This window comes from Diceros bicornis, chromosome 8 (genome assembly GCF_020826845.1).
Source record: "Diceros bicornis minor isolate mBicDic1 chromosome 8, mDicBic1.mat.cur, whole genome shotgun sequence".
In the NCBI taxonomy this organism is placed as follows: Eukaryota; Metazoa; Chordata; class Mammalia; order Perissodactyla; family Rhinocerotidae; genus Diceros; species Diceros bicornis.
The window spans coordinates 32724313-32749424 of NC_080747.1; the positions used below are offsets into that span (position 1 = coordinate 32724313).

The window sequence follows — 25112 nt, forward strand, 5'->3', positions numbered from 1 at the left end:
ATGCTAACCAAAACATATTAATCCAAAGACGGGAAAACTATAGTCTATTATCCTATAGATAATTTCTTTAAATAAGTCCCAAGTTTAAGGACTGTTTCTCCACTGATGTCTATGATAATCTCTTTTTCGCAGAAGAATTTGACCTTAAGTGTAAGCAAAACATACTCAAGGATCAGCAGACCTATAAAAGTACATTTTCAAGGTAAAATGTTTGGAATTGTTTGCCATTTGGATAATAGCTCAAAAACATAAAGGAAAAACAAGTGAACTTAACAACTGAAATAATGATCAACCTTTTACCCCGAACTCAGAAAGCTAACATTAATTGTCCAGTTGTTCATATACTGTTTTCTGACCTTAGTATACAAATGGCTGATTTTTATAAATGTAGAGGGGGAACTCAAGGAATTTTCTCAAAAGTAACAATTTCAAATGCAGCTCAAAATATCAACAGGAACATTTATTGAATCACACACACACACACACACAGTAAACAGCTGAAGGAATACTTATACTGCAAAAACACAAAGGCATCTAACAATTTTACAATTAAGTTTACAAGTTAAAACGCTCAGCATCAACTCCCAGATTAAGAAGTAAAATCGATGCCAGTAAATTTGTACATACTATCCATGTTTTGGTGGAATAAAGTATCCACCCTTAAATTAGCAAATAAATTATGTAAGTAGGAATCATACTAAATCTAATTATTATTTACCTAATGTTGTCAATAAGAGGAATTCTAAAGGGGTTAGCACTTGCCGCACATTATAAGCGATGGTTGTGGTATTAAAATGGCTTTAAAGGCTACCATTTATCAAGAGTCCTACCTAACAGGGCTGAAGGATTAAAAGAGGTAATAAATATAAAGCATCTAGACTGTGGTTGGCATGTATTTGGGCCTCAAAAATGGTTTTCAGGGCCAGCCCCGTGGCTTAGCAGTTAAGTGTGCGCGCTCCGCTGCTGGCGGCCTGGGTTTGGATCCTGGGCGCGCACCGACGCACCACTTCTCCGGCCATGCTGAGGCCGTGTCCCACATACAGCAACTAGAAGGATGTGCAGCTATGACATACAACTATCTACTGGGGCTTTCGGGGGGGGGGGGGGAATAAAACATCTATTAAAGAAAATGGTTTTCATTAATTAATAATGAAATGTAAATAAATCATACAAAATATGATAATAATATAAATACTAAGTAATAAAATTGGTTGAGTTTTCCAGAGGTGATGCTAGCATAAGGTGTAGACTGGCTACATTAAGGAGATCCTGTACTAAGACCAACAGAATACATGGAGTAAAGATTAGGATAACGTCAGGAGGAGGCTCTTTTCAGATGTTACCGTGGAGACAGTTGTGACCAGAGCAGGAACTGACCATCTGGGAAGTGAGACATTAAGATGTGAAAGGTGTGAAGAATAATGCAAGGTGAAAGGACAAGACGAAGTGAGATCTGGAGCTAGACAGCAGGGCCATAGATAAGCACCAGGGTGCTGGGCCTTATTTATCAAAGTCTTGCATTCAAACTTAAAATCCAGGGGTAAACTACTTTAGTGCAGCAATTCAGATCTGACTCCACAAGGCAAGGTACCCAGGCTACGCTTTGAGTTGCCAGGGCAATAGGTGAACTGATTCTATCACTCTGGGTTCATCCTTAGCTCACAGATGTGGTGTCTGATGGCTCTCAGGTTTGGCAACCCTATTTCTTCTTTTACTAGTTCGCTAGTTGAAACTGTAATGGTAATCTTTTCTTTTTCTTTTTTTGTGAGGAAGATCAGCCCTGAGCTAACATCCATGCTAATCCTCCTCTTTTTGCCGAGGAAGGCTGGCTCTGAGCTAACATTTATTGCCAATCCTCCTCCTTTTTTCTTTCCCTTTTTCTCCCCAAAGCCCCAGTAGATAGTTGTATGTCATAGTCGCACATCCTTCTAGTTGCTGTATGTGGGACGCGGCCTCAGCATGGCCGGAGAAGCGGTGCGTCGGTGCGCGCCCGGGATCCGAACCCAGGCCGCCAGCAGCAGAGCGCGTGCACTTAACCACCAAGCCATGGGGCCGGCCCTGTAATGGTAATCTTAACAGGATGATTCAAAGTGTGATATTAGCTCTATATTCAGAATTGTTCAATCCTGTGACTTTAACGTGTATCCGATCCTCACCAGATCTCAGGAAAATACAGGTGGGAGATCAAACCAATCACAGGTAATACTTGCAGTTAATGAGAAGTTTGTTTAGAATCCTGTAGGAGGTAGAAGCTACAGTTCCACATGAAATAAAAATAAAGCTGGCACCTTCAGAATTTTCAACATTCAATGTTTTCTCCTCAAGTTGAGGGATAGTTAAAACATTAGCTGAGTGACAAACAAGGAACTTTAGTTTTAGTGTGTCTGTCTATTCCATCTTTTGGTGGTAACTACACATTAAAACATCTCCTTTTACACATTAAGAGAAAAAACAAACAAATAATAGAGTTCTGAATGTTCATAGTTTGAAAATGTTTTAAAATACTGCTTAAGTTAGAGGAGAAACGTTAACTGCAGCTACCACTGTTAGCAGTACAAGGGATGCACCTGGATTCGAAGCCCTGCTCTGTGTATTACTGGCCAGGTGACCTGAGAAAGTAATCTTTTCAGGTCTAATCGCCTCATCTCTAACACAGGGTTATACTTGCTTCATAATAATTGTTGGCAAGGCAAATATACGTTCAACAACCTTTCCCTAGTATCACTATTATTTCCACTAATACATATGCCAAGCACCACGCCAAACATCTTTCACACATCATTCTACCTAATTTTCACCACAGTATGACCAAGTTCTTAGTGCTAGGTGCTTCATTTACTTTGCTTGCCACTTTCAAGAACATCTGATCTCTCTCTTGGTTTTTTCCTCTCTGATGCTAAAATGCAGGGAGGGGCTTTTGTTTGCATGTACTCTGAAAGATGCTAAAAAGAAGACTACAGTTGGTCTGTTTGGTTTAACCTGTGACTATTTTAAATAAACCAGCTTTTTACGTAATAGTTATAAAAATTAACTGTATGCAAATATATTCCACTTTATGGAAACTATTATATATATGAACTACATTAGCTATTTATAATACGCAAGTAAGTATTTTTAAAGCATCCTCTGTTATACCACTTTTGTGTGCATGTAGTGCCTGTAGAATTCAGACATAATTTTACCTTGAAAGTACAATAGAGTATGGTGGTTACAAACTCTGGAGTGACACTGCCAGGGTTTAATCCTGGCTCCACTATTTAATGAAGCAAAGGGACCAAGGGCTACATGAACTCTCTATGCCTGGGTTTCCTCCTCTTTGTAAGGTGGTGATAATGACAGATGTTTTAAGGATTTAATAGGTTAACAAAGAGCTTAGAGTTGAGCCTGGCTCATAATAAGCACTATATTAATGTTAGCTATTATTATTCTTATGTAGCAACTTTAAAAATTGTAATAAAATATATACAACTTAAAATTTACCATTTTAACCATTTTTAAGTACACAGTTCAGTGGCATTAAGTACACTCACACTGTTGTGCAGTTACCACCACTCATCTCTAGAACATTTTCATCTTCCCAAACTGAAACTCTGTACCCATTAAACACTAATGCCTATTCCCTCCTCTCCCTGCCCTGGCAACCACCATTCTATGTTCTGTCTCTATGAATCTGACTACTCTAGGCGCCTCATATAAGTAGAATCACACAGTATTTGCCATTTTGGATCTGGCTTATTTCACTTGGCAAAATGTCTTAAAGTTCATGCGTGTTGTAGCACGTGTCAGAATTCCATTCTGTTTTATGTAGAAATTTTAAAAATAATTCTTATATTGTTACTGTATCAATCAACAGACCTAAAGTGAAAGTTTTCTGCTCTCTTCTGGCCTCAACAAACTGGGGAAGTATACTCTTTGAGGGCAAGAACCTATCCATTTTGGATACTTTTGTATTCCCAACACCCAGCACAATGCCTGGCACTCTAATCAGTTAAAGATTTGTTAAAAGAACGAATGAAAAGTACAAGGAGCAACACAGATGTGCCTACAATGCATTCAATTCTATGCAAGAGGATATCATGAGCAATACAGCGTTTTCGGAGTAAGTTAGGTTTCACTGAATAAGTTCATCAGGATTCCAAGCCTAAGTCACAATGCTAGAATTTAAGGGCAGAGTCATATATTAGCTTTAGGAAAGAATGGAAAAGACAAAAGGAAGCCTGGGAGAAAGCTTTAGAATGCACTTCTTTGTTTTGTTAATCATGAATTAGTAATCAACCATTCAATCAGAAGTTTGATCTGTTCTATTCTAGTGAATCAACACAGTACAATGTTATCATGAACATCTAATTTAACCATCTACCTTCACTGAGAATATAAAATCATCACAGAATTCTGAACTTTGGATACCGTACTGCCCACTGATCTACTAACTGGTACTCTTAAGACTTCTAAGGCACTTTTTCACTCTTAAAAGAGATATTTTAAGATTTTAAAGAAGGCCCAATGACATTTTTAATCAAAACCAGTCTCTGGCATATAAGCCATTTTTTTCCGTTTGTTTAGTGATGTTTAGGCATATGGTGTAGCTACAAGTAAAGCAATGGGTTTTACAACGCCCTAATTCAGAGACAAAATCTGGTTGCTACTGAAAACATTGTCAGGGTCCAAGTACGTACCTGGACATTTTGGTTAGATGGCAAAAGGACAGCTAATAAGAGGTAAGGTTAGGTGGCTCAGGTGGCCTGTGTGATGATTGGTACTATTTTGTACAGGTAAGGAATGGCTAGAATAGAATTGTAGAAACCCTTTAGAGAATTCTGGAAATTTCTAAGGAAACTGCTGAACTTTTGTATAACTGAAAAGTGTATTAAGGGGTAAAGCAATGAAAATTCAAAACAATGATCTGAGCATATAACAATTATTGAGCATATATTCTGTGCAAGGCACTTTGTTAAGTGCTTTATATTTATTGATCCATTTAATTCTAAGAATAATCCTTTAAGGAAGGTATTATCATACTGTCTTACTGATGAAGAACAGGAGGCCCAGGTTGAAAATACTCTTTCATGTCAAAGGTCCAGGTTTGAAGAGAAAAGTAATAAATTTGTCCCCAATATTGGCTTTCATTACTACACTTATTAGTCGATAAAACTAGAAGTGAGTAGGAGAAACAACCATTACTTAGATCAGGTTTGGGCCTGAATCTGCTGCCATGAGAGGTTGTAAAAGGTACCCAGAGACATTTATTTATTTATTTTTTTTATTTTTATTTTTTTAAAGATTTTATTTATTTTATTTTTTCCCCCCAAAGCCCCAGTGGATAGTTGTATGTCGTAGCTGCACATCCTTCTAGTTGCTGTATGTGGGACTCGGCCTCAGGATGAACGGAGAAGTGGTGCCTCGATGCGCCCCCGGGATCCGAACCCGGGCCACCAGCATCGCAGTGCGCGCACTTAACCACCAAGCCACAGGGCTGGCCAGAGACATTTAAAATATAAGAAAATTTAATAGCCTCAAACTTTAGAATTTCATAAATGGTAATTTAAAAAATGTACTTACAAACACATATGCTTCAGCAACACTGTACGTTATAAAAATACTGAAGGAGGGTGGTGGGGGTATCCTGAGATGATCAAAGCTGGCTCTTTCCTAGAAGGAACTCAGATACTTACAGTCTAATTCAGGGGAAGATGAGTTAGGTATAGGTATGTAAGGGAAAAAGAAGGCAGGTAGGGCTAAGTTCTAATTGTAGGCCAAGTTTGGAAGGAGCCAACTTCTAGATCTCCAACTGGGGCACCACTGTTACAGTGCGGAAAATCTGAAATCCTAGCCCAAGAATGATAAAGATGAGCGGCTGTGAGGTTATTTCATTGGGGAGGGTGGGGGAGAGGTAAGTTGCTGACTTATATTAAAATTAACTGTAACAAGAGGAATTAAAGAACAGGGTATACTGGTTTGTGTGTCATGACTTCCATCCTCTCCATTCTGGAACCTTTGTATTCAAAAGGTAACCTTTTATATTAAGTAAATCCCATGCAACTATGTGAAGGACATCAAGCAAAAGATAACATTGTCCTCACTAATAAACAGAAATAGCAAAATACCATATCCTAAATTAAAAATTAACCAAAGAAAAAAGGAGATCTCTCTTCAAATTGGTGTCCTGGAGATTATGAGCTAAATACAAAGGACATTATAACCCACTCAGGAAAACCAAGGGTAGTTTTCACTTCCAAAAGCCTGGGTGTTTGGCACATACTAAGAATAAAATAAAATGTCTAAATTCAAAGCTCAGGAAGAATGGTGTACATTACCTTTGTAAGTCGATTTGTCTCTCTGCTGGTGCTGCCTTTTTGGCTATGTCTTGCAGTTTGGGTGCTTTGGCATTACCTGCTTCCAAACCCCCAGGGCTTTCCTGACCAACCAGGGCTCTCTTTCTTCCCTTGCTAAGAGGTTTATTTATATCATCATTTTTGGTTGCATTGCCCTGAGATTCAGACTTGGGTCGACGTCCTCTCCTGGGTTTTGAAGGAGCAGGTGGTCCTGATTCATCTACTTTCTCATCTGTTTTTTGTTGGATATTCTCTGCACCAGCTGCTGTTACTGTTCTTTTCTTTCCTCGGTCACTGCTGATGTTGCCCTGGGTAGCCTGATCAGAATTAATCTCCTGAAAGAGCACAAAACAATTCTATAAACACAAATTCCTTAAATATCCATGATTTGTACTAGAAAGAAGTATTCTGAAAGTATTTTAAAGGAGTTGGGATTTCAGGGCTTCTAGTTAACTGCTTACATCCCATTAAGAATGTTTACTCCTTGAGGGTAGGGACTGAGCAGGGTACCTACCATAGTGCTTGGCATATATAATGTACTCAATAAATGCTTATTAAAAGGCACAGGCAGTAGGAATAGTGATGTCAGCATCATGGCAGAGTGAGCTGTTCCCTTAGTCTCTCCCCTGCTAAGGTACAACCAAATGGACATTCATTAACCAACAGAGGATTCCCTACAAAGCACAGTAGGATGTCTGAGAGATCCACGCAGCCATACATCTGAAGGTGGGGGTACAGGATTCCCCGGAAGCAGTGGAAGGGGGTGAATGGATCCCCCCCACCAACCCCAGCGGCAGCAATCTAGGTTGCAGGTCCTCACACGGAAGCTAGTGCGCTACTGTAAGAGGAGGTGGAGAGCAGGCAGGCCTACGCGTGAATGCTTTTGCATTCAGAGTGGCAACCTGGCCCGCGGGAACACTCCACACTGAGTGGCACGGCTCAGCCACTGTATGGGCACCCCCACCAAGCGCAGCAGTCCAGGTGAACTGCCTGTGAATGCAGAGTGGGCCCGTGCATGCGCAAAAGAAAGCCACCCCCTCACCCCTGCCTAGTACACCAGCTTGGCCGGTCCCTGGCCAAGGCAGTGGATCTACACCAGAGTGCCTGTGAGTGCGTGTGTGTGTGTGTGTGTGACCCATCAAGCAAGCACGGCCAGTGGGCGAACGCAGATGAGCCCTATTGGCACAACCTCCAGCAGACATGGCAGGTTCAGAAAACACAGCTCCTGCCCCCAACATCCCCCAGGGGTGGCAGGTGGAATCTGTGACTGGATACTACCACTATGTGCTGGCAAAGGATCACTTCATCAAACACCAGGAAGAACTACATTAACACTCCAGAGCAGAAAGAAATGACAAGTCTCCAGAAATCAATTCTGAAGTCACAGAAATTTATAATCTAAATGACAGAGAATTCAAAATAGTTGTCATAAAGGAACTCAACAAGGTACAAGAAAACTCAGAAAGACAGGTCAATGAACTCAAGAATAAAATTAATCAGCAGAAGGAATTCTTCACCGGAGACTGAAACTCTAAAAAAAAAAAAAACCAAACAAATTCTGCAGATGAAGAACACAATGAATGAGATAAAACACAATCTAGAAACCTTAAAAAACAGCTGATGTTATGGAGGACAGAATTAGTAAGTTAGAGGACAGATACATAGAAATGCTTCAGGTGGAGGAGGAGAGAGAACTAAGACTTAAAAAAAATGAAGAAATTCTTTGAGAAATATCTGATTCAATTAGGAAATGCAACATAAGGATTATAGGTATTCCAGAAGGAGAAGAGGGGAAGAAAGGAGCAGAGAGCTTGTTCAAAGAAATAATAGCTAAGAACTTCCCAACCCTAGGGAAGGAACTGGACTTACAAGTATAAGAAGCCAATAGAACTCCTAATTACATCAATGCAAAAAGACCTGCTCCAAGGAATATAATAGTAAAACTGGCAAGAGGCAATGACAAAAAATACTAAGGGCAGCAAGGCAAGGGAGAATAATCTACAAAGGAACCCCTACCAGGCTTTCAGCGGATTTCTCAGCAGGTACCTTACAGTCTAGGAAGGATTGAAATGATACATTCAAAATACTGAAAGACAAAAACTCAGCCAAGAATACTCTATCCAGCGAAACTATCCTTCAGATACGATGGAAAAATAAAAACTTTCCCAGATAAACAAAAACTGAGGGAGTTCATTGCCACTAGATCTCCCTTACAAGAAATGATGAAGGATGCCCTCATACCTGAAACAAGAAGGCAAAGGTTTACAAAGCCTTAAGCAAGGAGATAAACAGACAGAAAAAAATCAGAAAACTGCAGCTATCAGAACAGGTTAGCAAACAATTATAACATAAAAGATAAAGGGAAGGAAAGCATCAAAAATAACTATAAATATTTCATTTTAATCACAAACTCACAACACATTTCATTTTAATCACAAACTCACAACACAAAACAATAATTTGTGACAACAATAACTTAGATGGGGAAGAGGAAAGGAATGGAACCTGCTTAGGCTATAGGAGATCAGAGGCTATCAGAAAATGGACTATCTCATCTATGAGATCTTTTATACAAACCTCATAGTAACCACTAAACAAAAAGTCAGAGCAGAGCCACAAATCATAATTAAAGAGAAAACTGAGAAAACCACAAAACTGAAATGGCAGTCAGAAATACAAGGGAATAGAAACAAGGGAAATATAGAACAACCAGAAAACAAGAGGTAAAATGGCAGTATTAAGCCCTCATATATCAATAATCACTCTAAATGTAAACGGATTAAATCCTCCAATCAAAAGACAGAGAGTGGTTGGATGGATTAAAAAACAAGACCCAACAATATGCTGCCTCCAGGAAACACATCTCAGCTCTAAAGACAAACACAGGCTCAGTGTGAAGGGATGGAAGACAATACTCCAAGGAAATAGCAAGCAAAAGAAAACAGGTGTTGCCATACTTTTGGCAGACAAAGCAGACTTCAAGATAAAAAAGGCAGTGAGAGACAAAGAGGGGCAGTATATAATGATAAAAGGGACAGTCCACCAAGATGACATAACACTTATGAATATATATGCTCCTAACACAGGAGCACCAAAGCATATAAAGCAACTATTAACAGATCTAAAGGGAAAAACTAACAGCAATACAATGATAGTAGGGGACCTCAACACCCCACCTACATCATATAGACAGAGAGCCAACAATGAAATAGTGGACTTAAATGAAAAACTAGACCAGATATCCATATTACCTAAAGCAATCTACAGATTCAATGCACTCTCAATCAGAAGCCCAATGACCTTCTTCACAGAAATAGAACAAAGAATCCTAAAATTTATATGGAACAACAAAAGACCCCAAATAGCAAAAGCAATCCTGAGAAAAAAGAACAAAGCTGGAGGCATCACAATCCCTGACTTCAAAATATATTACAAAGCTATAGTAATCAAAACAGCACGGCACTGGCACAAAAACAGACACAAGAATCAATGGAACAGAACTGAAAGCCCAGAAATAAAACCACGCATCTATGGACAGCTAATCTTCAACAAAGGAGCTAAGAACATACAATGGTGAAAGGAAAGTCTCTTCAATAAATGGTGCTGGGAAAACTGGACAGCCACATGCAAAAAAATGAAAGTAGACCATTATCGTACACCATACACAAAAATTAACTCAAAATGGATTAAAGACTTGAATGTAAGACCTGAAACCATAAAACTCCTAGAAGAAAATATAGGCAGTACACTCTTCGATATTAGTCTTAGCATCTTTTTGAACACCTGTCTACTCAGGCATGGGAAACAAAAGAAAAAATAAACAAATGAGACTACATCAGACTAAAGAGCTTCTGCAAGGCAAAGGAAATCATGAACAAAACAAAAAAACAACCCAACAACTGGGAGAAAATATTTGCAAATCATATATCCGACACAGGGTTAATCTCCAAAATATATAAAGAATTTATACACCTCAACAACAAAAAAACAAACCCAATCAAAAAATGGGCAGAGGATATGAACAAACATTTTTCCAAAGAAGATATACAGATGGTCAACAGGCATATGAAAAGATGTTAAACATCACTAATTATCAGGGAAATAAAATCAAAACTACAATGAGATATCACCTCACTCCCATGAGAATGGCTATAATTAACAAGATAGGAAACAAGTGTTGGAGAGGATGTGGAGACACGGGAACTCACATACACTGCTGGTGGGAGTGCAAACTGGTGCAGCCACTATGGAAAACAGTATGGAGATTCCTTGAAAAATTAAGAATAGAACTACCATATGATCCACCTATTCCACTGCTGGGTATTTATTCAAAGAACATGAAAACATGAATGCATAAAGATAAATGCACCCCTATGTTCACTGCAGCATTATGCACAATAGCCAAGACTTGGAAGCAACCTAAGTGCCCACCAAGAGATGAAGAGATAAAGAGGATGTGGTATATATACACAATGGAATACTACTCAGCCATAAGAAACGATGAAATCCGGCCATTTTTGACAAAATGGATGGACCTTGAGGGTAGTATGTTAAGTGAAATAAGCCAAATGAGAAAGACAAACACCGTAGGATTTCACTCATATGTGGAAGATAAACACACACATGGATAAAGTGAACAGATTAGTGGTTACCAGAGGAGAAGGGGGTTGGGCGAAAGGGGTAAAGGGGCACATACATATGGTGATGAATAAAAATTAGACTATTGGTGGTGAGCACAATGCAGTCTATGCAGAAACTGATAAATAATAATGTACACCTGAAATTACATGTTATAAACCAGTATGACTTCAATAAAATAATTGAAAAAAAGAAAAAACAAAGGGGGAGGATAGATCAGAAAAAAAATGCACAGGGAGTATTTGTAAAATAGAGAAAATCTACTTGGTTTTGCTATCACTCCCATTCTAAATGAAAAGGCCCTTTTCATTGATGGTATGCTTTAAATTTATCACTTCTCAAAAGAGGGATGCATGTTTTCATAATTCAATATGCTATTTTCTTTCTCTACAATGCATCTAACTATAATATTTGTAGTTCTGTAACATGAAGTTCTGTAATTTCTCATTCCACTCATTCATTGTAACTTTTGTCGCTTCGTACTGCATCAATCATTAACCTTCTACTTTTTCTTTACATTTTTTTCCTCCTTCTAGTTTAGCATATATATTATATATTAAGTCATCTAAAATGTTCAAAGTAATAAAATCCCATTTTAATATTACAGACATAATGGACTTTAGGAGGAACAATAGTTTTCAGAATGAAAGTGATCTTTATAGGAATGATATTTAGGAAGCAATTATAATTTTAATTGATAAAATTTTAATTGATTAAAGGGAAAGAAAGGATGACTATCATCATCCAAAAAATTAGACTATACCTTTTCAATTAATTAATTAATTTTCATTTCCCTCAGAAAATCTTTTCAGAATGACTGGGGAAAAAATTATAAATCTTCATGTTTCAAGAAAATCTACTTAAACAAAAACTCATGAAAGTAGTAATATAAGTGAGAAAATCTACTTTTCAAATCAGTGTTTCATTTTAAGGTTTACTTTAATGTTAATTCTCATTTTAAGAGAATGGATAATACATAATAAAGGAACAAGAGTAAGGTGGTCCACAAGAATTAAACTGTAAAACAATACACAATGGATCAGAGAAAAGAGATACAAAGTCACCCTGGGGAAAGATGGTGATTCCCAAGCAAAACAAGATAGGTCAATAAAACGAACAAGTATTATTAAACCTGAAGTAGGAATCATTCATTCAACTGAACGCCTAGTAGGTATAGTGGCTGCTGGGCACAGATTCGAGAACAAAACTGAAATTGTTCTTGTCCTTATGTAGCTTAGTATGTAGGTGACTAATTTTTAAAAAGTAAACAAACATTTAAGTACAAATTACCATCACTGCTAAGATATTAAAGAACACGGCATTCTGAAAAAAATCAGAGGAAGCATCAATTTCCAATTGGTTCTTTTGGGGAATATTATTTAAACAATATCAAAGCAGGACCTATCACATGAAAAGTGAAGCATTCTAGACAGAGGAAAGAGGCAGCATCAAGTACCTGAGAGGGAAAGAGCTTGCAAGATTTAAGGAACTTGCTCCATAAGGAGTGATAGGAGAATGGTATAAGATAACGCAGGAGAAGCAGGCATGGGCCAGATCGTGAATGCCTTATAGGACATGTTAAGAAATCTGATTTTATTCTAAGTGAACAAAATGAAAGTCAGTGAAGGACTTTAAATAGAGGACAAACTTAATCCAAATTATATATTTTTTTGGTGAGGAAGATGGTCCCCGAGCTAACATCTGTGCCAGTCTTCTTCATTTTGTATGTGGGTTGCTGCCACAGCATGGCTTGATGAGTGGGGTAGGTCCACGCCCAGGATCTGAATCCATGAACCCTGGGCCGCTGAAGAGGAGTATGTGAAGTTAACCACTAGGCCACCAGGTTGGCCCCCCAAATTACATTTTAAAAAGATCAAATTGGCTGCTATATGGTGATTGGATTGGAATGGAGCAAGAATGTTAACAAGAGGTAAAACTAGTACAGCACCAGAAATGGAGTTAGACCAAAAAAAAAAAGATAATTTCAAATTAGGCAAATATGAACTGGCAATTCACAGAAGAACACATCCAAGTGGTCAACAAAAATTCTGGTAGTCAGAAAAATACAAATTAAAACAATAGTGGGGCATTAATTTTGATACTTGAGACTGAAAAAATTTCAAAGGACCTAAAAACCCTATCGTTGGTGGGTATGTAGAGTAAAAAGTACTCACATATGCTGCTGGTAGAAATGTCAAGTGTTCCAATTTTTCAAGAAAGCAATATGGAAATACCTAAAATCTGTAATACATTTACCCTTTGACCCAGCAATTTCACTACTAGGAACTTAGCCCATAGAAATAAAATTTATAAAGAATATTTAATGCAACATTGTTTGTAGTGGCAAAAAAGGGGGAAGAAAGTATTTATGTGTATACACGTGAAAGTGATAAGACTGTAGAGGAAAAAATGAACACATACAGATTAGGCTGTTTAAAATGAAAAAGACTGCATTAAAAATCATGCACATGATCATATTTACACATTTATGAACATTATATACCTGTGCATATGTATAAAGAACTCATGTAAAAGTCAAATGAAGAGGAAATCAGTTGGACAGCTACAGGTACAAACAAAAATAAGACTCCTAAAGAACCACATTGGCAGTATCATTTGCCTGAATCTACGGGATGTATATATCTTGGTTCTTCTTTTAATAGGAGAGAATGTGCTGATTTGTAAAATGTATATCCAGTTTGCTGAATAATTTTTATATACATAACTAATAAATTGGTTTATGCATCAATCTCTTTGAGAAACTGGTTAGCAAGAAACACTCCCTTAGATCTTTACCTTCTTTTAGTATACTAACAAGATAGTTTTTTGAGCCTACAAGACTGAGAACCAGATCCTGGAACGAAATGACCATATCAACTTATGGGAGACCTGACTGGGAAGCTATCGGGCTTTTGCCAAAATACAACCCGTCTCTTCAGGCTACAGCAGAGTTGTTAAACCAGTCTTCAGAAGTGTGAAAAAAGTTAAAATGAGGGTCTGGAACAATATAATATGGATCAATCAGAAACTAACATTTTGGCCTCTCAGAAATTAGAATTTAAATGTTTAACTTATACAGAATTTTATAGTAGAGGCTGGAAAGGTTATATAGATAGCTGTTTGTACTAGATAAACATTTATATCTCTATACCATCTCTTTTTTTTTTTGGGTGAGGAAGACTAGCCCTGAGCTAACATCTGCCACCAATCCTCCTCTTTTTTGCTGAGGAAGATTGGCCCTGGGCTAAAATCTGTGCCCATCTTCCTCTACTTTATATGGGACCCCGCCACAGCATGGCTTGACAAGCAGTGCGTCGGTCCACGCCCGGGATTGGAACCTGCGAATCCTGGATCGTTGAAGCGGAGTGCACGAACTTAACTGCTACGCCACTGGGCCAGCCCCCTGTACCAGCTCTTAATCTGTATTACAAGTATGTTTAACTGAATGTCTGCGGCAATATGCATTTTACATCAAGACTGTTTAATTCTATACAAGGATCCCACAATATTCAAATCTATTGGTTTCTGAATTCTAAGAGTTTGACAGTGAGAGATTCCCTGTTATCGGAATCTACTGACACACTGAAGAGTTCAGATAGCAAACAGCAAGAGTTTGGATAGTGAGAGACTGATCTAAGAATATATCCTTATCTATTCAGTTTAGGTTCAGATAAGTTTGGATAGGAAAAGTTCAGCTACTGTGGAATAACTGTATAATGTCTATATTTTATGTAACTGAGGGTAATTCCTAAAACATTTGATGAATACAGTAAATATATGATGGGCAATAAAAGGATAAGTTGAAAATGATTCTGTAGGAAAAGAAATAATAGTATCTTCATGCCACTGCTACTGAGGTAGGTTATCATTTTCAATCTACAGTTGAATGGAAGCTTAGAGAAGTCAAGCAATCTACCCAAGTAAACACACAGCCAGTGAACAGCAGAACCAGGATTCAGACCCACGTCTGTCTGATGCTCCTACCAATGTTATACTTCTTTCTACCCTGCCAAACGATTGTTAAGAAAATTGGGTGTCATAGTTAGAAGATCAACAACAAAGAATGCAGCTATTAAACAAAAACTCAAACATATTTTAAAAGGTTATCTCATAAGTTTAACTTTTAAAAATATAATAGAAACAAAATAGAGTGCTGACCTCTGGCAGGAGTCACTGAACTTTTCAAAGTAAGATCTCAAAAACTCTCAACTCCTATTCTTTCAATGTGTTGGGAGTAGTGTGGGAGAAGGATACTATTATGGATGACCACATAAACTCTTGTAAAATGAAGTGAGTGAACGTAGGCAGAATCATTTTTGGAGAGTGGAAGTACAGTTTAGCAGGGGGTGGTACACATATGTATAATAGGTAGTACACATTAACATGTTGACTGTGAGTTTCTTAACCCTAACATGAAATTGTAATAACAATCTCCATGAGAGAAATCCACTTGCTAAATTTTCAAATTTACCTTATTCTTTACTGGGTCAATATTCTTTACAGGTGTGACAGAAATAATTCTCACAGGGTTCTCTTCATTTTCACTAACTCCAGTTTCTGCTGCCTCTGAACTCTGTTCCCTGCTGAAGAAAAATCAACCAAAACTTCTTTATTTCACCACATGAATAGAAAAGTCTGCTCTCACTATACCAATAAGTAAAGAAAGGCTGAGGCTAGTTTAGAAGCCTGGCCAAGTGAAGCAACGTTAGCAAGAGTCAGATCTTCTGTGGTTATAGACTATTGCTCTATTATATTATGTTATTGATTTCCATTTAACCTGACTAATGTAACACAGATGACTGCTTAAAACCACCTGACAGAAAGATGAGTTGTCAAGAAACAAAATAACACAACTATTTTAAGCCTATCTCTTGAGGGTGGGAAATTCTAAAACAAGACAAAAATACAACGATAGATGAGAGTATAGTACAGTTGTCTCCAGTCTATGTTCTTAACGTTTCAAAGGAAGGGGGCTGTAAGAAGAGGCCACAGGAGAGGTGTTTGTGCCCCACCATCTCTGTAAACCACAGATGTTCCACATTAATTTATTTTACATTTCAGGGTTGTACTGCTAAAAATGTGCTGAAAACACCACTAGTTGAATTTATTCTTAAAATTTCATGAGTAAGAATACGATTTTTTTTTGTGCTGAGGAAGATTTGCCCTGAGCTAACATCTGTGCCAATCTTCCTCTATTTTGTATGTGGGTCACCGCCACAGCATGGCTGCCGACAAGTGGTGTAGGTCTGCGCCCAGGAACCAAACCACTTCACCACTAGGCCACAGGGCCCGCCCCAAGAATAAAATCTTTAAAAGCCTCAATATTTAGTGTTGATAAGAGCAGGGTCAGGTGGAAATTTTTACGTAGTAGCTAAGATCGTAAACACTTCACATGTTAAACATGGAATATTTTTGTAAGTGGAAAATGCTTTAACAATATTACCTTTATTCAACTCATACTATACTAATTTGATTGAGTTAAAAATTAAAAAGCACATAAATTCAATTTAAAAGTTATATTTTCTGACATACAACTATCTGCTTGGGCTTTGGGGGAAAACATAAATAAATAAAATAAAAAAAAAGTTATATTTTCATAGTTTTCTGAAGTGTTAAATTTTCACATATACATACATATATTACACACTCCCATGTAAATTAGTTATAATGTAGTATAAATTCTTACATTTTTTTCCATTTAAGTTTTCTATACACTTAGAATGCTAAATGGTTTCAAAATGTATAGTACAATCTCAATTTTCATCATTAATTCTACTAAAATTCAGCACTATTGTTTTGTACCAAACGTTTCCTAAAGTTCATTTTTGTGACACAGTGCTTCAGGAAAAAATTAAAAGATGAACCAAGTAGTGAGTGATAGTAACAAAAACAATTGCCTTGATCGATTTCCGGTTGAAGGGTTCAGCTCTGAATTGACATTAAGATTGCTTCCAGTCTCAGCTCCAGTGCTTCTAACATATGGTTTCCTTCCCGTTGCTGATAAAGGTTTGTTTACTGCACCTAGTACTCCAGCGGGTTTTGGCTAAAAATCACACATACACATGTTATTTTATACCTTACTCAAAGGAATACACATAAATTTAGACACATGTAAGAGATATTGTTTAGCCTAAGCCAAGGAATCATTACTTTGGAAAGTTAAATCCTAAATTTATCAGAAATGATAATTCTGTAAAATTGTGTTTGCCTGAATACAAGTCATAAGCATCACTTCTACTTAATAATAACTAGGCAATCTTTAATTATTCCTCATTGCTCAATCAAAATAAAAAGTGCCCCTAAAACACAGTGAAATACATAATAAATAAGACATCATAAAATGTCTTACAAATAAACTACTGAATGTATACAGTAATAGTTTAGACAATGTTTATCAAAAATTAAATTTCCTTCTGCTTTTTTAGGTATCATTTCCATTTTCTAGAATATAAATTGTCTAACTCATTAATACTTTAAAATTCTTTATCTTACACATCTAAATTTATTATACCATTTTTCAGAAAAATCTGCTTTGTGGATTCTAAATAACTTGAAGCCAATCAGTACTGATGAGAACATATGGTCATAATTCAAAAGAGTGGTTCACAGAAAAAAAAAAAAAAAAGCCTGAGAGAACAAATTGCTTTAGATGTTATAATCTGCAACATGATCCCTAAGAATCAAGAACTATAAAATCTGGGGGACATTTAAAAGTTATTTCTAGGAATGGCAAAAGTAATATAAACATGATATAAAGATTCCCAAATTATCTAGTACATAATACCTTTCCTGTTAACAGAAGTACTCTTGTCTCTTCTGAAATATAACTCTTGTCGTTACAGAAGTCCTATAAAAAAAAAAAATCAAAGTGAACATGTGTATTTTTATTGTCCAAATAAAACTCTTCAGGCATTGTGCCTTACAATAAAAATTACATTTGTGCTTACATATAAATTCATCGAATAATCAAAGCACATTTAATGAACCATACCATAAGTCTAGCTTTAAAATTAAATCAATGGCATATAAGATTTAGGCAAATGTCAGAGATAAATTACTTCAATCACATTTTAAATAAAACACATTCCTATTTTTTAAAACGGTTCAGGGCAAATAGTCTCCAGTTTATTCACTGAACTATCTTCTCCCCCACTCTATTATAAAATCTACTTCTTTTGGGCTCCCAAAGCATCCAAAATGATACTATGCCTATATTAGGCACTTAATATTCACTAAAAGAACTCCACACTGAATCTCAAGAAAATTATCCTCACTGAAAAAAAAATCTGTCATTTTAATTCAGATTTAAAAATTTAAATTTCTTTTGTTTCTCAGAACCATAAGTAGACTGTCCAAATCATAAAGGTAAATACACCATTCAAATTATAAAGGTAAATACACCATCAAAATACCATAAAGTGAATTATAATGTTCTTTGGCAGCAGTGATATTAACCAGTTAATAAATGAATTAACTGAATAAATGAATGTGGACATTTATGGTACTTTTTTGAAAGTTATATTTACATAAAACTTAAGAGGAGTTCAAATTTGATCTTTTGATGACTGTTAAATATCCCGGAAATAGCACACAAATGGTGTCACAGAAGCAAAATTATTTACTACAATAAAAAAGTTCATTAGTTTTTAAGTAATCTCACTTAAAATTTTTATTTTTTCTTTTATTAAGTTTACCTTCACACTAGTGTCATAGGAGAGAAGAGAGGGCTTAAATGAGTCTGTAAAGAAATGACACTTCTGGCATGTGTTCTAGGCAAAGCTGTATTATTACTATTATTATTATTATTATTATTATTTTGCACAAAGCCTTTTAGGCAGCTAAAATAAATGTTACAAAGCCTGGGCTTAATCTTAATATGCCTAGTGTTTGAATTTATACCAGATTAAAAGCAACATATCAGAGAAAAGGAAATGAGGAAAGATGCTCATTGAAAACAGAAAAAAACCTAAGTTATTAAGAAGGCTAAAAACACTAAGTTTCAGATATCAAAACAAAAACCAATTAAAATTAGGTGTAGCAACAAAGAGCAATTTAATTCTTTATGATGGGATCACTATTGTATGAAGATTCCATTTGGGTATGTTTCTAGTCATGACAGTCCTGGGTCAATAATAAAGTAAATTTAAATTCAAGAGCTCACTTAGGAATATTTATAAAGACCAGTAAATTCAATTAGAGGGCAAATAACTTTGCAATCCTCTTATCAACAACCAGGCACAGTAAATGCTGAATACTAAATCTTTAAAGAAAATATGATTAGGGCCGGCCCCATGGCTTAGCGGTTAAGTGCGCATGCTCCGCTACTGGTGGCGCGGGTTCGGATCCCGGGCGCGCACTGACGTACGGCTTCTCCGGCCATGCTGCAGCTGCGTCCCACATACAGCAACTAGAAGGATGTGCAACTATGACATACAACTATCTACTGGGGCTTTGGGGGAAAAAAGGAGGAGGATTGGCAATAGATGTTCGCTCAGAGCTGGTCTTCCTCAGCAAGAAGAGGAGGATTAGCATGGATGTTAGCTCAGGGCTGATCTTCCTCACAAAAAAAAAGAAAATACGATTATTTAAATGCCATATTTTTCCCAGTTAAAAATATTTAAGGATTCTATTTTTTAAACAAAGCACAGGAAAGTTAAACTTCAAAATGCCACCTTAAAGCAGGAAATAAATAAGACTTTTGTTGTTGTTGTTGTTGAGGAAGATTCACCCTGAGCTAACATCTGTTGCCAATCTTCCTCTATTTTGTATATGGGCCACTGCCAGATGGCCACTGACAAATGATGTAGATCCACACCCAGGAACTGAACCCCAGCTGCTGAAGCAGAGCATGCTGAACTTAACCACTAGGCTACCAGGGCTGGTCCGAAAGACAACTTTTTATTTTTTTGTGAGGAAGATTAGCCCTGAGCTAACATCTGTCGCCAATCCTCCTCTTTTTGCTGAGGAAGACTGGCCCTGGGCTAACATCCGTGCCCATCTTCCTCCACTCTACATGAGATACCACCACAGCATGGCTTGACAAGCTGTGTGTAGGTGCGGGCCCGGGATCCAAACCCTGGGCTGCCACAGTGGAGCGCAGGCACTTAACCACTATGCCACCGGGCTGGCCCCCTGAAAGATAACTTTTTAAAATAAAGTTTTTAAATCCAAATTAGCTGGAAAAACATAAAGAGCTTTAGTTAGCTGGAAGATTTACTTACACAGAAAACTTAATTTGCTTTAGCTGAATAAACGTGCTGTGTATTAATTATTAATACCATTTACTGTATGCTTACTACGTGACAAACTCTTATAAACCTAGATATTATATTAGTAATTGTTCATAGGTATTATCATCTGCATTTTAGAGATGAAGAAATTGAGGCTTAGAAAAGTAAACTTGTCTAAAGTCCTTCAAGTTAGAAGTTAGTTGATTAGAATCCAGTTCTATTAATTGCCAAGACAATTCCATTAATTCTAACATTTTATTTCATATATAGATGTATATATATTTACACTGTACCAAACATTTTATTTCTTGTCTGCAAAAATACTGTTTTATTAAAATAATTTAAGAAATCTGAAAATTCCTCTTACATACTAGAAATATCCAGAAGCAACAGCTCACAGAAGAATACCAGCACCAAGCTTGATTTGTATTCTCCTACTTTGTAATGTGAGAATGATACTGTTAGGACTTCGGAAGACAATTTCCCATTCCTTGATAAATTCACAAGGATATTTTTTACTCTGTAGTCAAGATAATCCAAAATTTGCCACTAGGGTTGATGGTAAGTGAAATTTAAATCAGTTTAGTGTGGTGGAAAAACAAGGGGAAGAAAATTACCTTTTCAGGTTGTGTAAAAAATTTCATTGGAAGGACTGGATCCTTTGGTGAATCTGCATTGCACAAAGCACTTTTACTATTTATAACACACAGAGCCACATCACATACTGTATAAAGTTTCTAGGGAGGAAAAAAAGAAAGATCACATATAACTTTCAATAGTGCAAAATAACCACAAGTACCAATTCTACCCAATGTATAAAATGAAATCAAAAGAAGGATATGTGGTTATTATTTATTCCTTGAACATTTCACATTTGTGTTTGGCATTTCTTCTTATGTAGCCTCCTGGTAAACAAAAAAACTCTTCAATTTTATATGAATGCCAATTATGCATTAAAAACAACCAACCAACCACACTAAACCAAAGGAAATATACAAAAAGAATATCTACTTGTCTGTAATTCTTACTAAAAGTTCATAAAATAGCATAGTTGTAAATTTCATTAGTTCTTATCCCCTGGCTCTGTAGAAGTTTTAATGTCTTTTTCAGAGTAATAAACATTCATTAAATAAAAGAATTCAATTGCAATGAAATGCATATGAATGAAATAAAAACTGACTATAAATATATATATTTTTATAAACATTCTTTAATCTAATTTATTATGTAAGAGGAGAAACAAGTGGAACAAAGGCCATAATATTTTTTCCTGTAACATCTTAATACCCACTGGCCTAACTTATCTTACTTCATTTGTCTTGGATTCATCTGGAGACTGAGCATCTTTTGTTAACTTGATGTTCTCTGCCATCTTCTTCATAAAGGCATGGCTGTTGTTTTCATTCTTTGTCATTAAAACTTCAAGCATGAACCATAGGCACCTAAATGGTAAACATATTCACCTATTAAAGAGACTAAATCTAGGTGCTTTTGCTTAATGGATTAAACATCTTATTGAGTTCTGTTGTCTGAATATAATAAAATAGAGAAAACCGTGATGATTAATAGAAATATACTGTTAATAATATTCAAGTGGAAAATTAAATCACAAAATACTAAAAATGAAAACATAGCTTAATATGAGAAAGTCTTGACAGTCTTATGAGGCACATAAACATTCATTCTATAGGTATTCAATAAACATTTAGAGGATTTGACGTGAAGTAATGCCTGGCAATGATGAGCAAACCAGCAGATAGCACAGTCTTGCCTTTTTGACTATCTGCATGCTATGTAGAAGGTCTAGGATTTGTATGTAATTCTGCTGTGACATAACTTTGAATTGCATGTGCTATGAGGCTGATGTGCATAGTAACCAGTCATTCAGCTAAGCAGTCACACCTCAAACCATTTTTGCTGTTTTCTACTTGTTACTGTATACTCAATGAATACATAAAGTGCCTGAAGGGGACACCTGAATTTTTAAGTAAAAGTGAATTCCAAATCAGGATGAACATTAGAATCACTTGCGGAACTTAAATTGACAAATCTAGGGAAAGGCCTGTTTTTAAAAAGTTCACAGGATGATTCTGAGGCAGCCATGGGACTTACTGCTTTACTCATCAACAGGGGAGAGATCATTTGATGATAATCTATGTGTACTTCGTCTATATTCTATGCAAATGTTTTAAGACACTACTGTAAGGGGGAAATTGGCATTAAGTTAATGGAGTTTGTTGTCAGTAGACCTATCTTACAAGAAATACTAAATCGAATCCTTCAGGATGAAATGAAAGGACACTAGACAGTAACATAAGAAGAAGTACAGAACACTGGTAAAGGTAATTACGTAAGTAAATATAAAAGCCAGCATTATTGTACTTTTGATTTGTAACTCTTTTTATATATGATTTTAAAGGCAAATGCATAAAACAATATCTATATAATGGAAACAATGTATAAAGACATAATTTGTAATAATAAAATAAAGGGTGAGGGATAGAGATGTATAGAAGCAGAGTGTTTATATACTATTGAGACAAAGTTGCCATCAAACTAGTTTGTTACAAGTTTAAGATATTAACTATAATCACTAAGAAAATAACTAAAAAATATACAGAAAGAAGTGAATCAAAAAGCTTCACTACAAAAAATCACTAAATACAAAAAAAGGAGGCAGTAATGGAGGAATTACGTAACAAGAAACATACATTTAAGACACAGAGAAAACAAATAGCTGTATGGCAAAAGTAATGTCTTCCTTATCAGTAACTACTTTAAATAAAAATAGATTAAATCCCTAATTAAAAGGCAGAGTTAAGCAGAATGGATTAAGACAGGAAAAAAAAAAGTTCCACCTAGATCCTGTCTACAAGAGACTTACCCACCTTAGATATAAAAACACAAAGCTTTTGAAAGTAAAAGGCTGGAAAAAATCTATTTCATGCAAATAGTAACCAAAAGAGAGCTGGTGGTTATTTTATGATCAGATAAAATGGATTTAATGTAAAAAAAAGATTACAAAAGACTCAAAAGGGCTATATTGATAAAAGATTCAATCCAGCAAGAAGATATGACTATCATAAACACATAGAAACCTAACAGTAGAGCCCCAAAATTTATGAAGCAAAAATTGACAGAATTGAGGGGACAAACAGATAGTTCTACAATAATAGATTTCAATACCCTATTTTCAATAATGGATAGAAAAACCATACAGAAGATCAGTAAGAAAATAGAGAACTTGGTCCAGTTCAAGATAATGATGTAGGAAGATCCTGAACTCATCTCCTCCCACAGACATGTTCAGTCTTCAGCTACATATGGAACAATTTTCTCTTAAAAAACCTAAAGGCTGGCTGAGTGACAACTACACATCAGGCAAAGGAGAAGAAAATCAATCAAAGCGGGTAGAAGGGGCTGGGACACAACCTTGCCATAAACCCCACCCCTGGCATGGCAACTCACAACCAGGAGGGAACTCAAAACTCAGAGCTTCTCCCTAAGGAGCGAAGGGTTCAAACTCCATATTGGGCATCCCAACTTTCAAGACATGCACTTGAGAGACAAGCCCCCAAAACATCTAATTTTGAAAACCAATGAGGCTTGTGTCTCGAGACCCACAAGACAGTAGCAATCTGAGAAACACCTCTTAAAGGGCTCATGTGCTTGGGCTCACCCACCCCAGGGCCCAGCTCAGAGACAGGTGATGGTGCCCAGACTTAAAAGTGAAGGAGGCTCAACTGCTTACATTAAAAATTTGGCCTGAGGAGCAGGCATCTAATTTAACATACACATCTAGAGCCTGTTGGAAAACCCTCTGGGGACACGGACTGGCAGGCACCATCTTCATGCCCTCCCTTTGCCGGCCTCCAGAGCACCAGCATCTCCTGGAAGCGAGCCTTTATAGATGCCTGGTGCCCTGATTTTTGTGGCTGCCTCCTAGGGGATGCCTCTTGGTTGTCTGGCTCTAGAGGCAAGGGAAACTTGCTTTTTTGATCATATGGGACTGTAATAATAAGAGTCACCCAGAAAGGAGCTCATATCCATGTCTGGAGACCTGATTTTTGTGACTGCTGTCAGGGGACACCTCTACAGTGCCTGGCTCTGGCAGCCAGTAGGGCTTACATTTGTGCGTCCCACAGGACTGTAACCAACGGAGAAAGAGTTCTTAAATAGCTACCACTCTCAGGGCACAGCAAGAGGCAACAGACCCAGGAGCTCAATCTTTCTGTAAAAGAGTCCTATTAGCTAATCATCATGACCATGGCCTGACAGGCAGGCTTCTAATTAAACGCCTATCTAGGGGCTGTTTGTAATTCTTAGACCTTGGAGGGCAGGCGCTACCTTCATACTCTTTCTCTGCCATGCTCCAGAGTGCCAGCGTTTCCTGGGGGAGAGCTTTACAAGCGTCTGGTGCCCAGTTTTGCAGCTGACGCAGAGGGGACACTCCTCGATCACTTGGCTCTGGTGGTGGGAGGTGCCTGCGTTCTTGGGTCCCATGGGATTGTGGCAATTGGAGGGACAGTTCTTTGCAGGCTACCACCCCCAAGACACTGTACAGACAGCAAATGGAGGTACACTGCCCAGTCTTTCTGTGAAGGAGGCCACTCTGCTTGTCCTGGAGATTTAGACTGAGGGGCTGGCTTCAGGTTTGGCACATATTTAGTGGCCTATGGAGCCACTTACAGGGAACATACATTACGGATGCCATCTTCACTCTCCATCTGCCTTGCTTCAGCTTGCCAACATCTCCTGGAAAGGAGCTTATACAGTCATCTGGAGCCCTGATTTTTGCAATTGCTGCCCAGGTGACACCTCCAGATCACCTGGCTCTTGTGGCCAGTGGCGCTTACACCTGTAGCCCCTCAAGACTGTATATATTTGCATACTTTAAAAACCTGATGCCTGA

At 37.1% G+C, this 25112-nt stretch overlaps 1 protein-coding gene across 4 annotated transcripts in view; it reads right to left on the minus strand.

Annotated features, from left to right (window-relative positions):
* The window catches only part of PDS5A (PDS5 cohesin associated factor A), a 159708-nt gene that overhangs the window by 2506 nt on the left and 132090 nt on the right, over positions 1–25112 (minus strand). For 2 of the 4 annotated variants that reach the window (XM_058546913.1, XM_058546915.1), the window contains exons 27-32: positions 21510–21642; positions 20818–20937; positions 17755–17817; positions 16868–17013; positions 15442–15553; positions 6315–6667 (exon numbers count right to left, since the gene is read on the minus strand). In XM_058546913.1, the coding sequence (XP_058402896.1) occupies positions 6315–6667; positions 15442–15553; positions 16868–17013; positions 17755–17817; positions 20818–20937; positions 21510–21642 (927 nt within the window). Of the gene's footprint in view, positions 1–6310; positions 6668–15441; positions 15554–16867; positions 17014–17754; positions 17818–20817; positions 20938–21509; positions 21643–25112 lie in introns of those variants that run through there. The other 2 variants (XM_058546914.1, XM_058546916.1) reach the window with 2 other exon arrangements.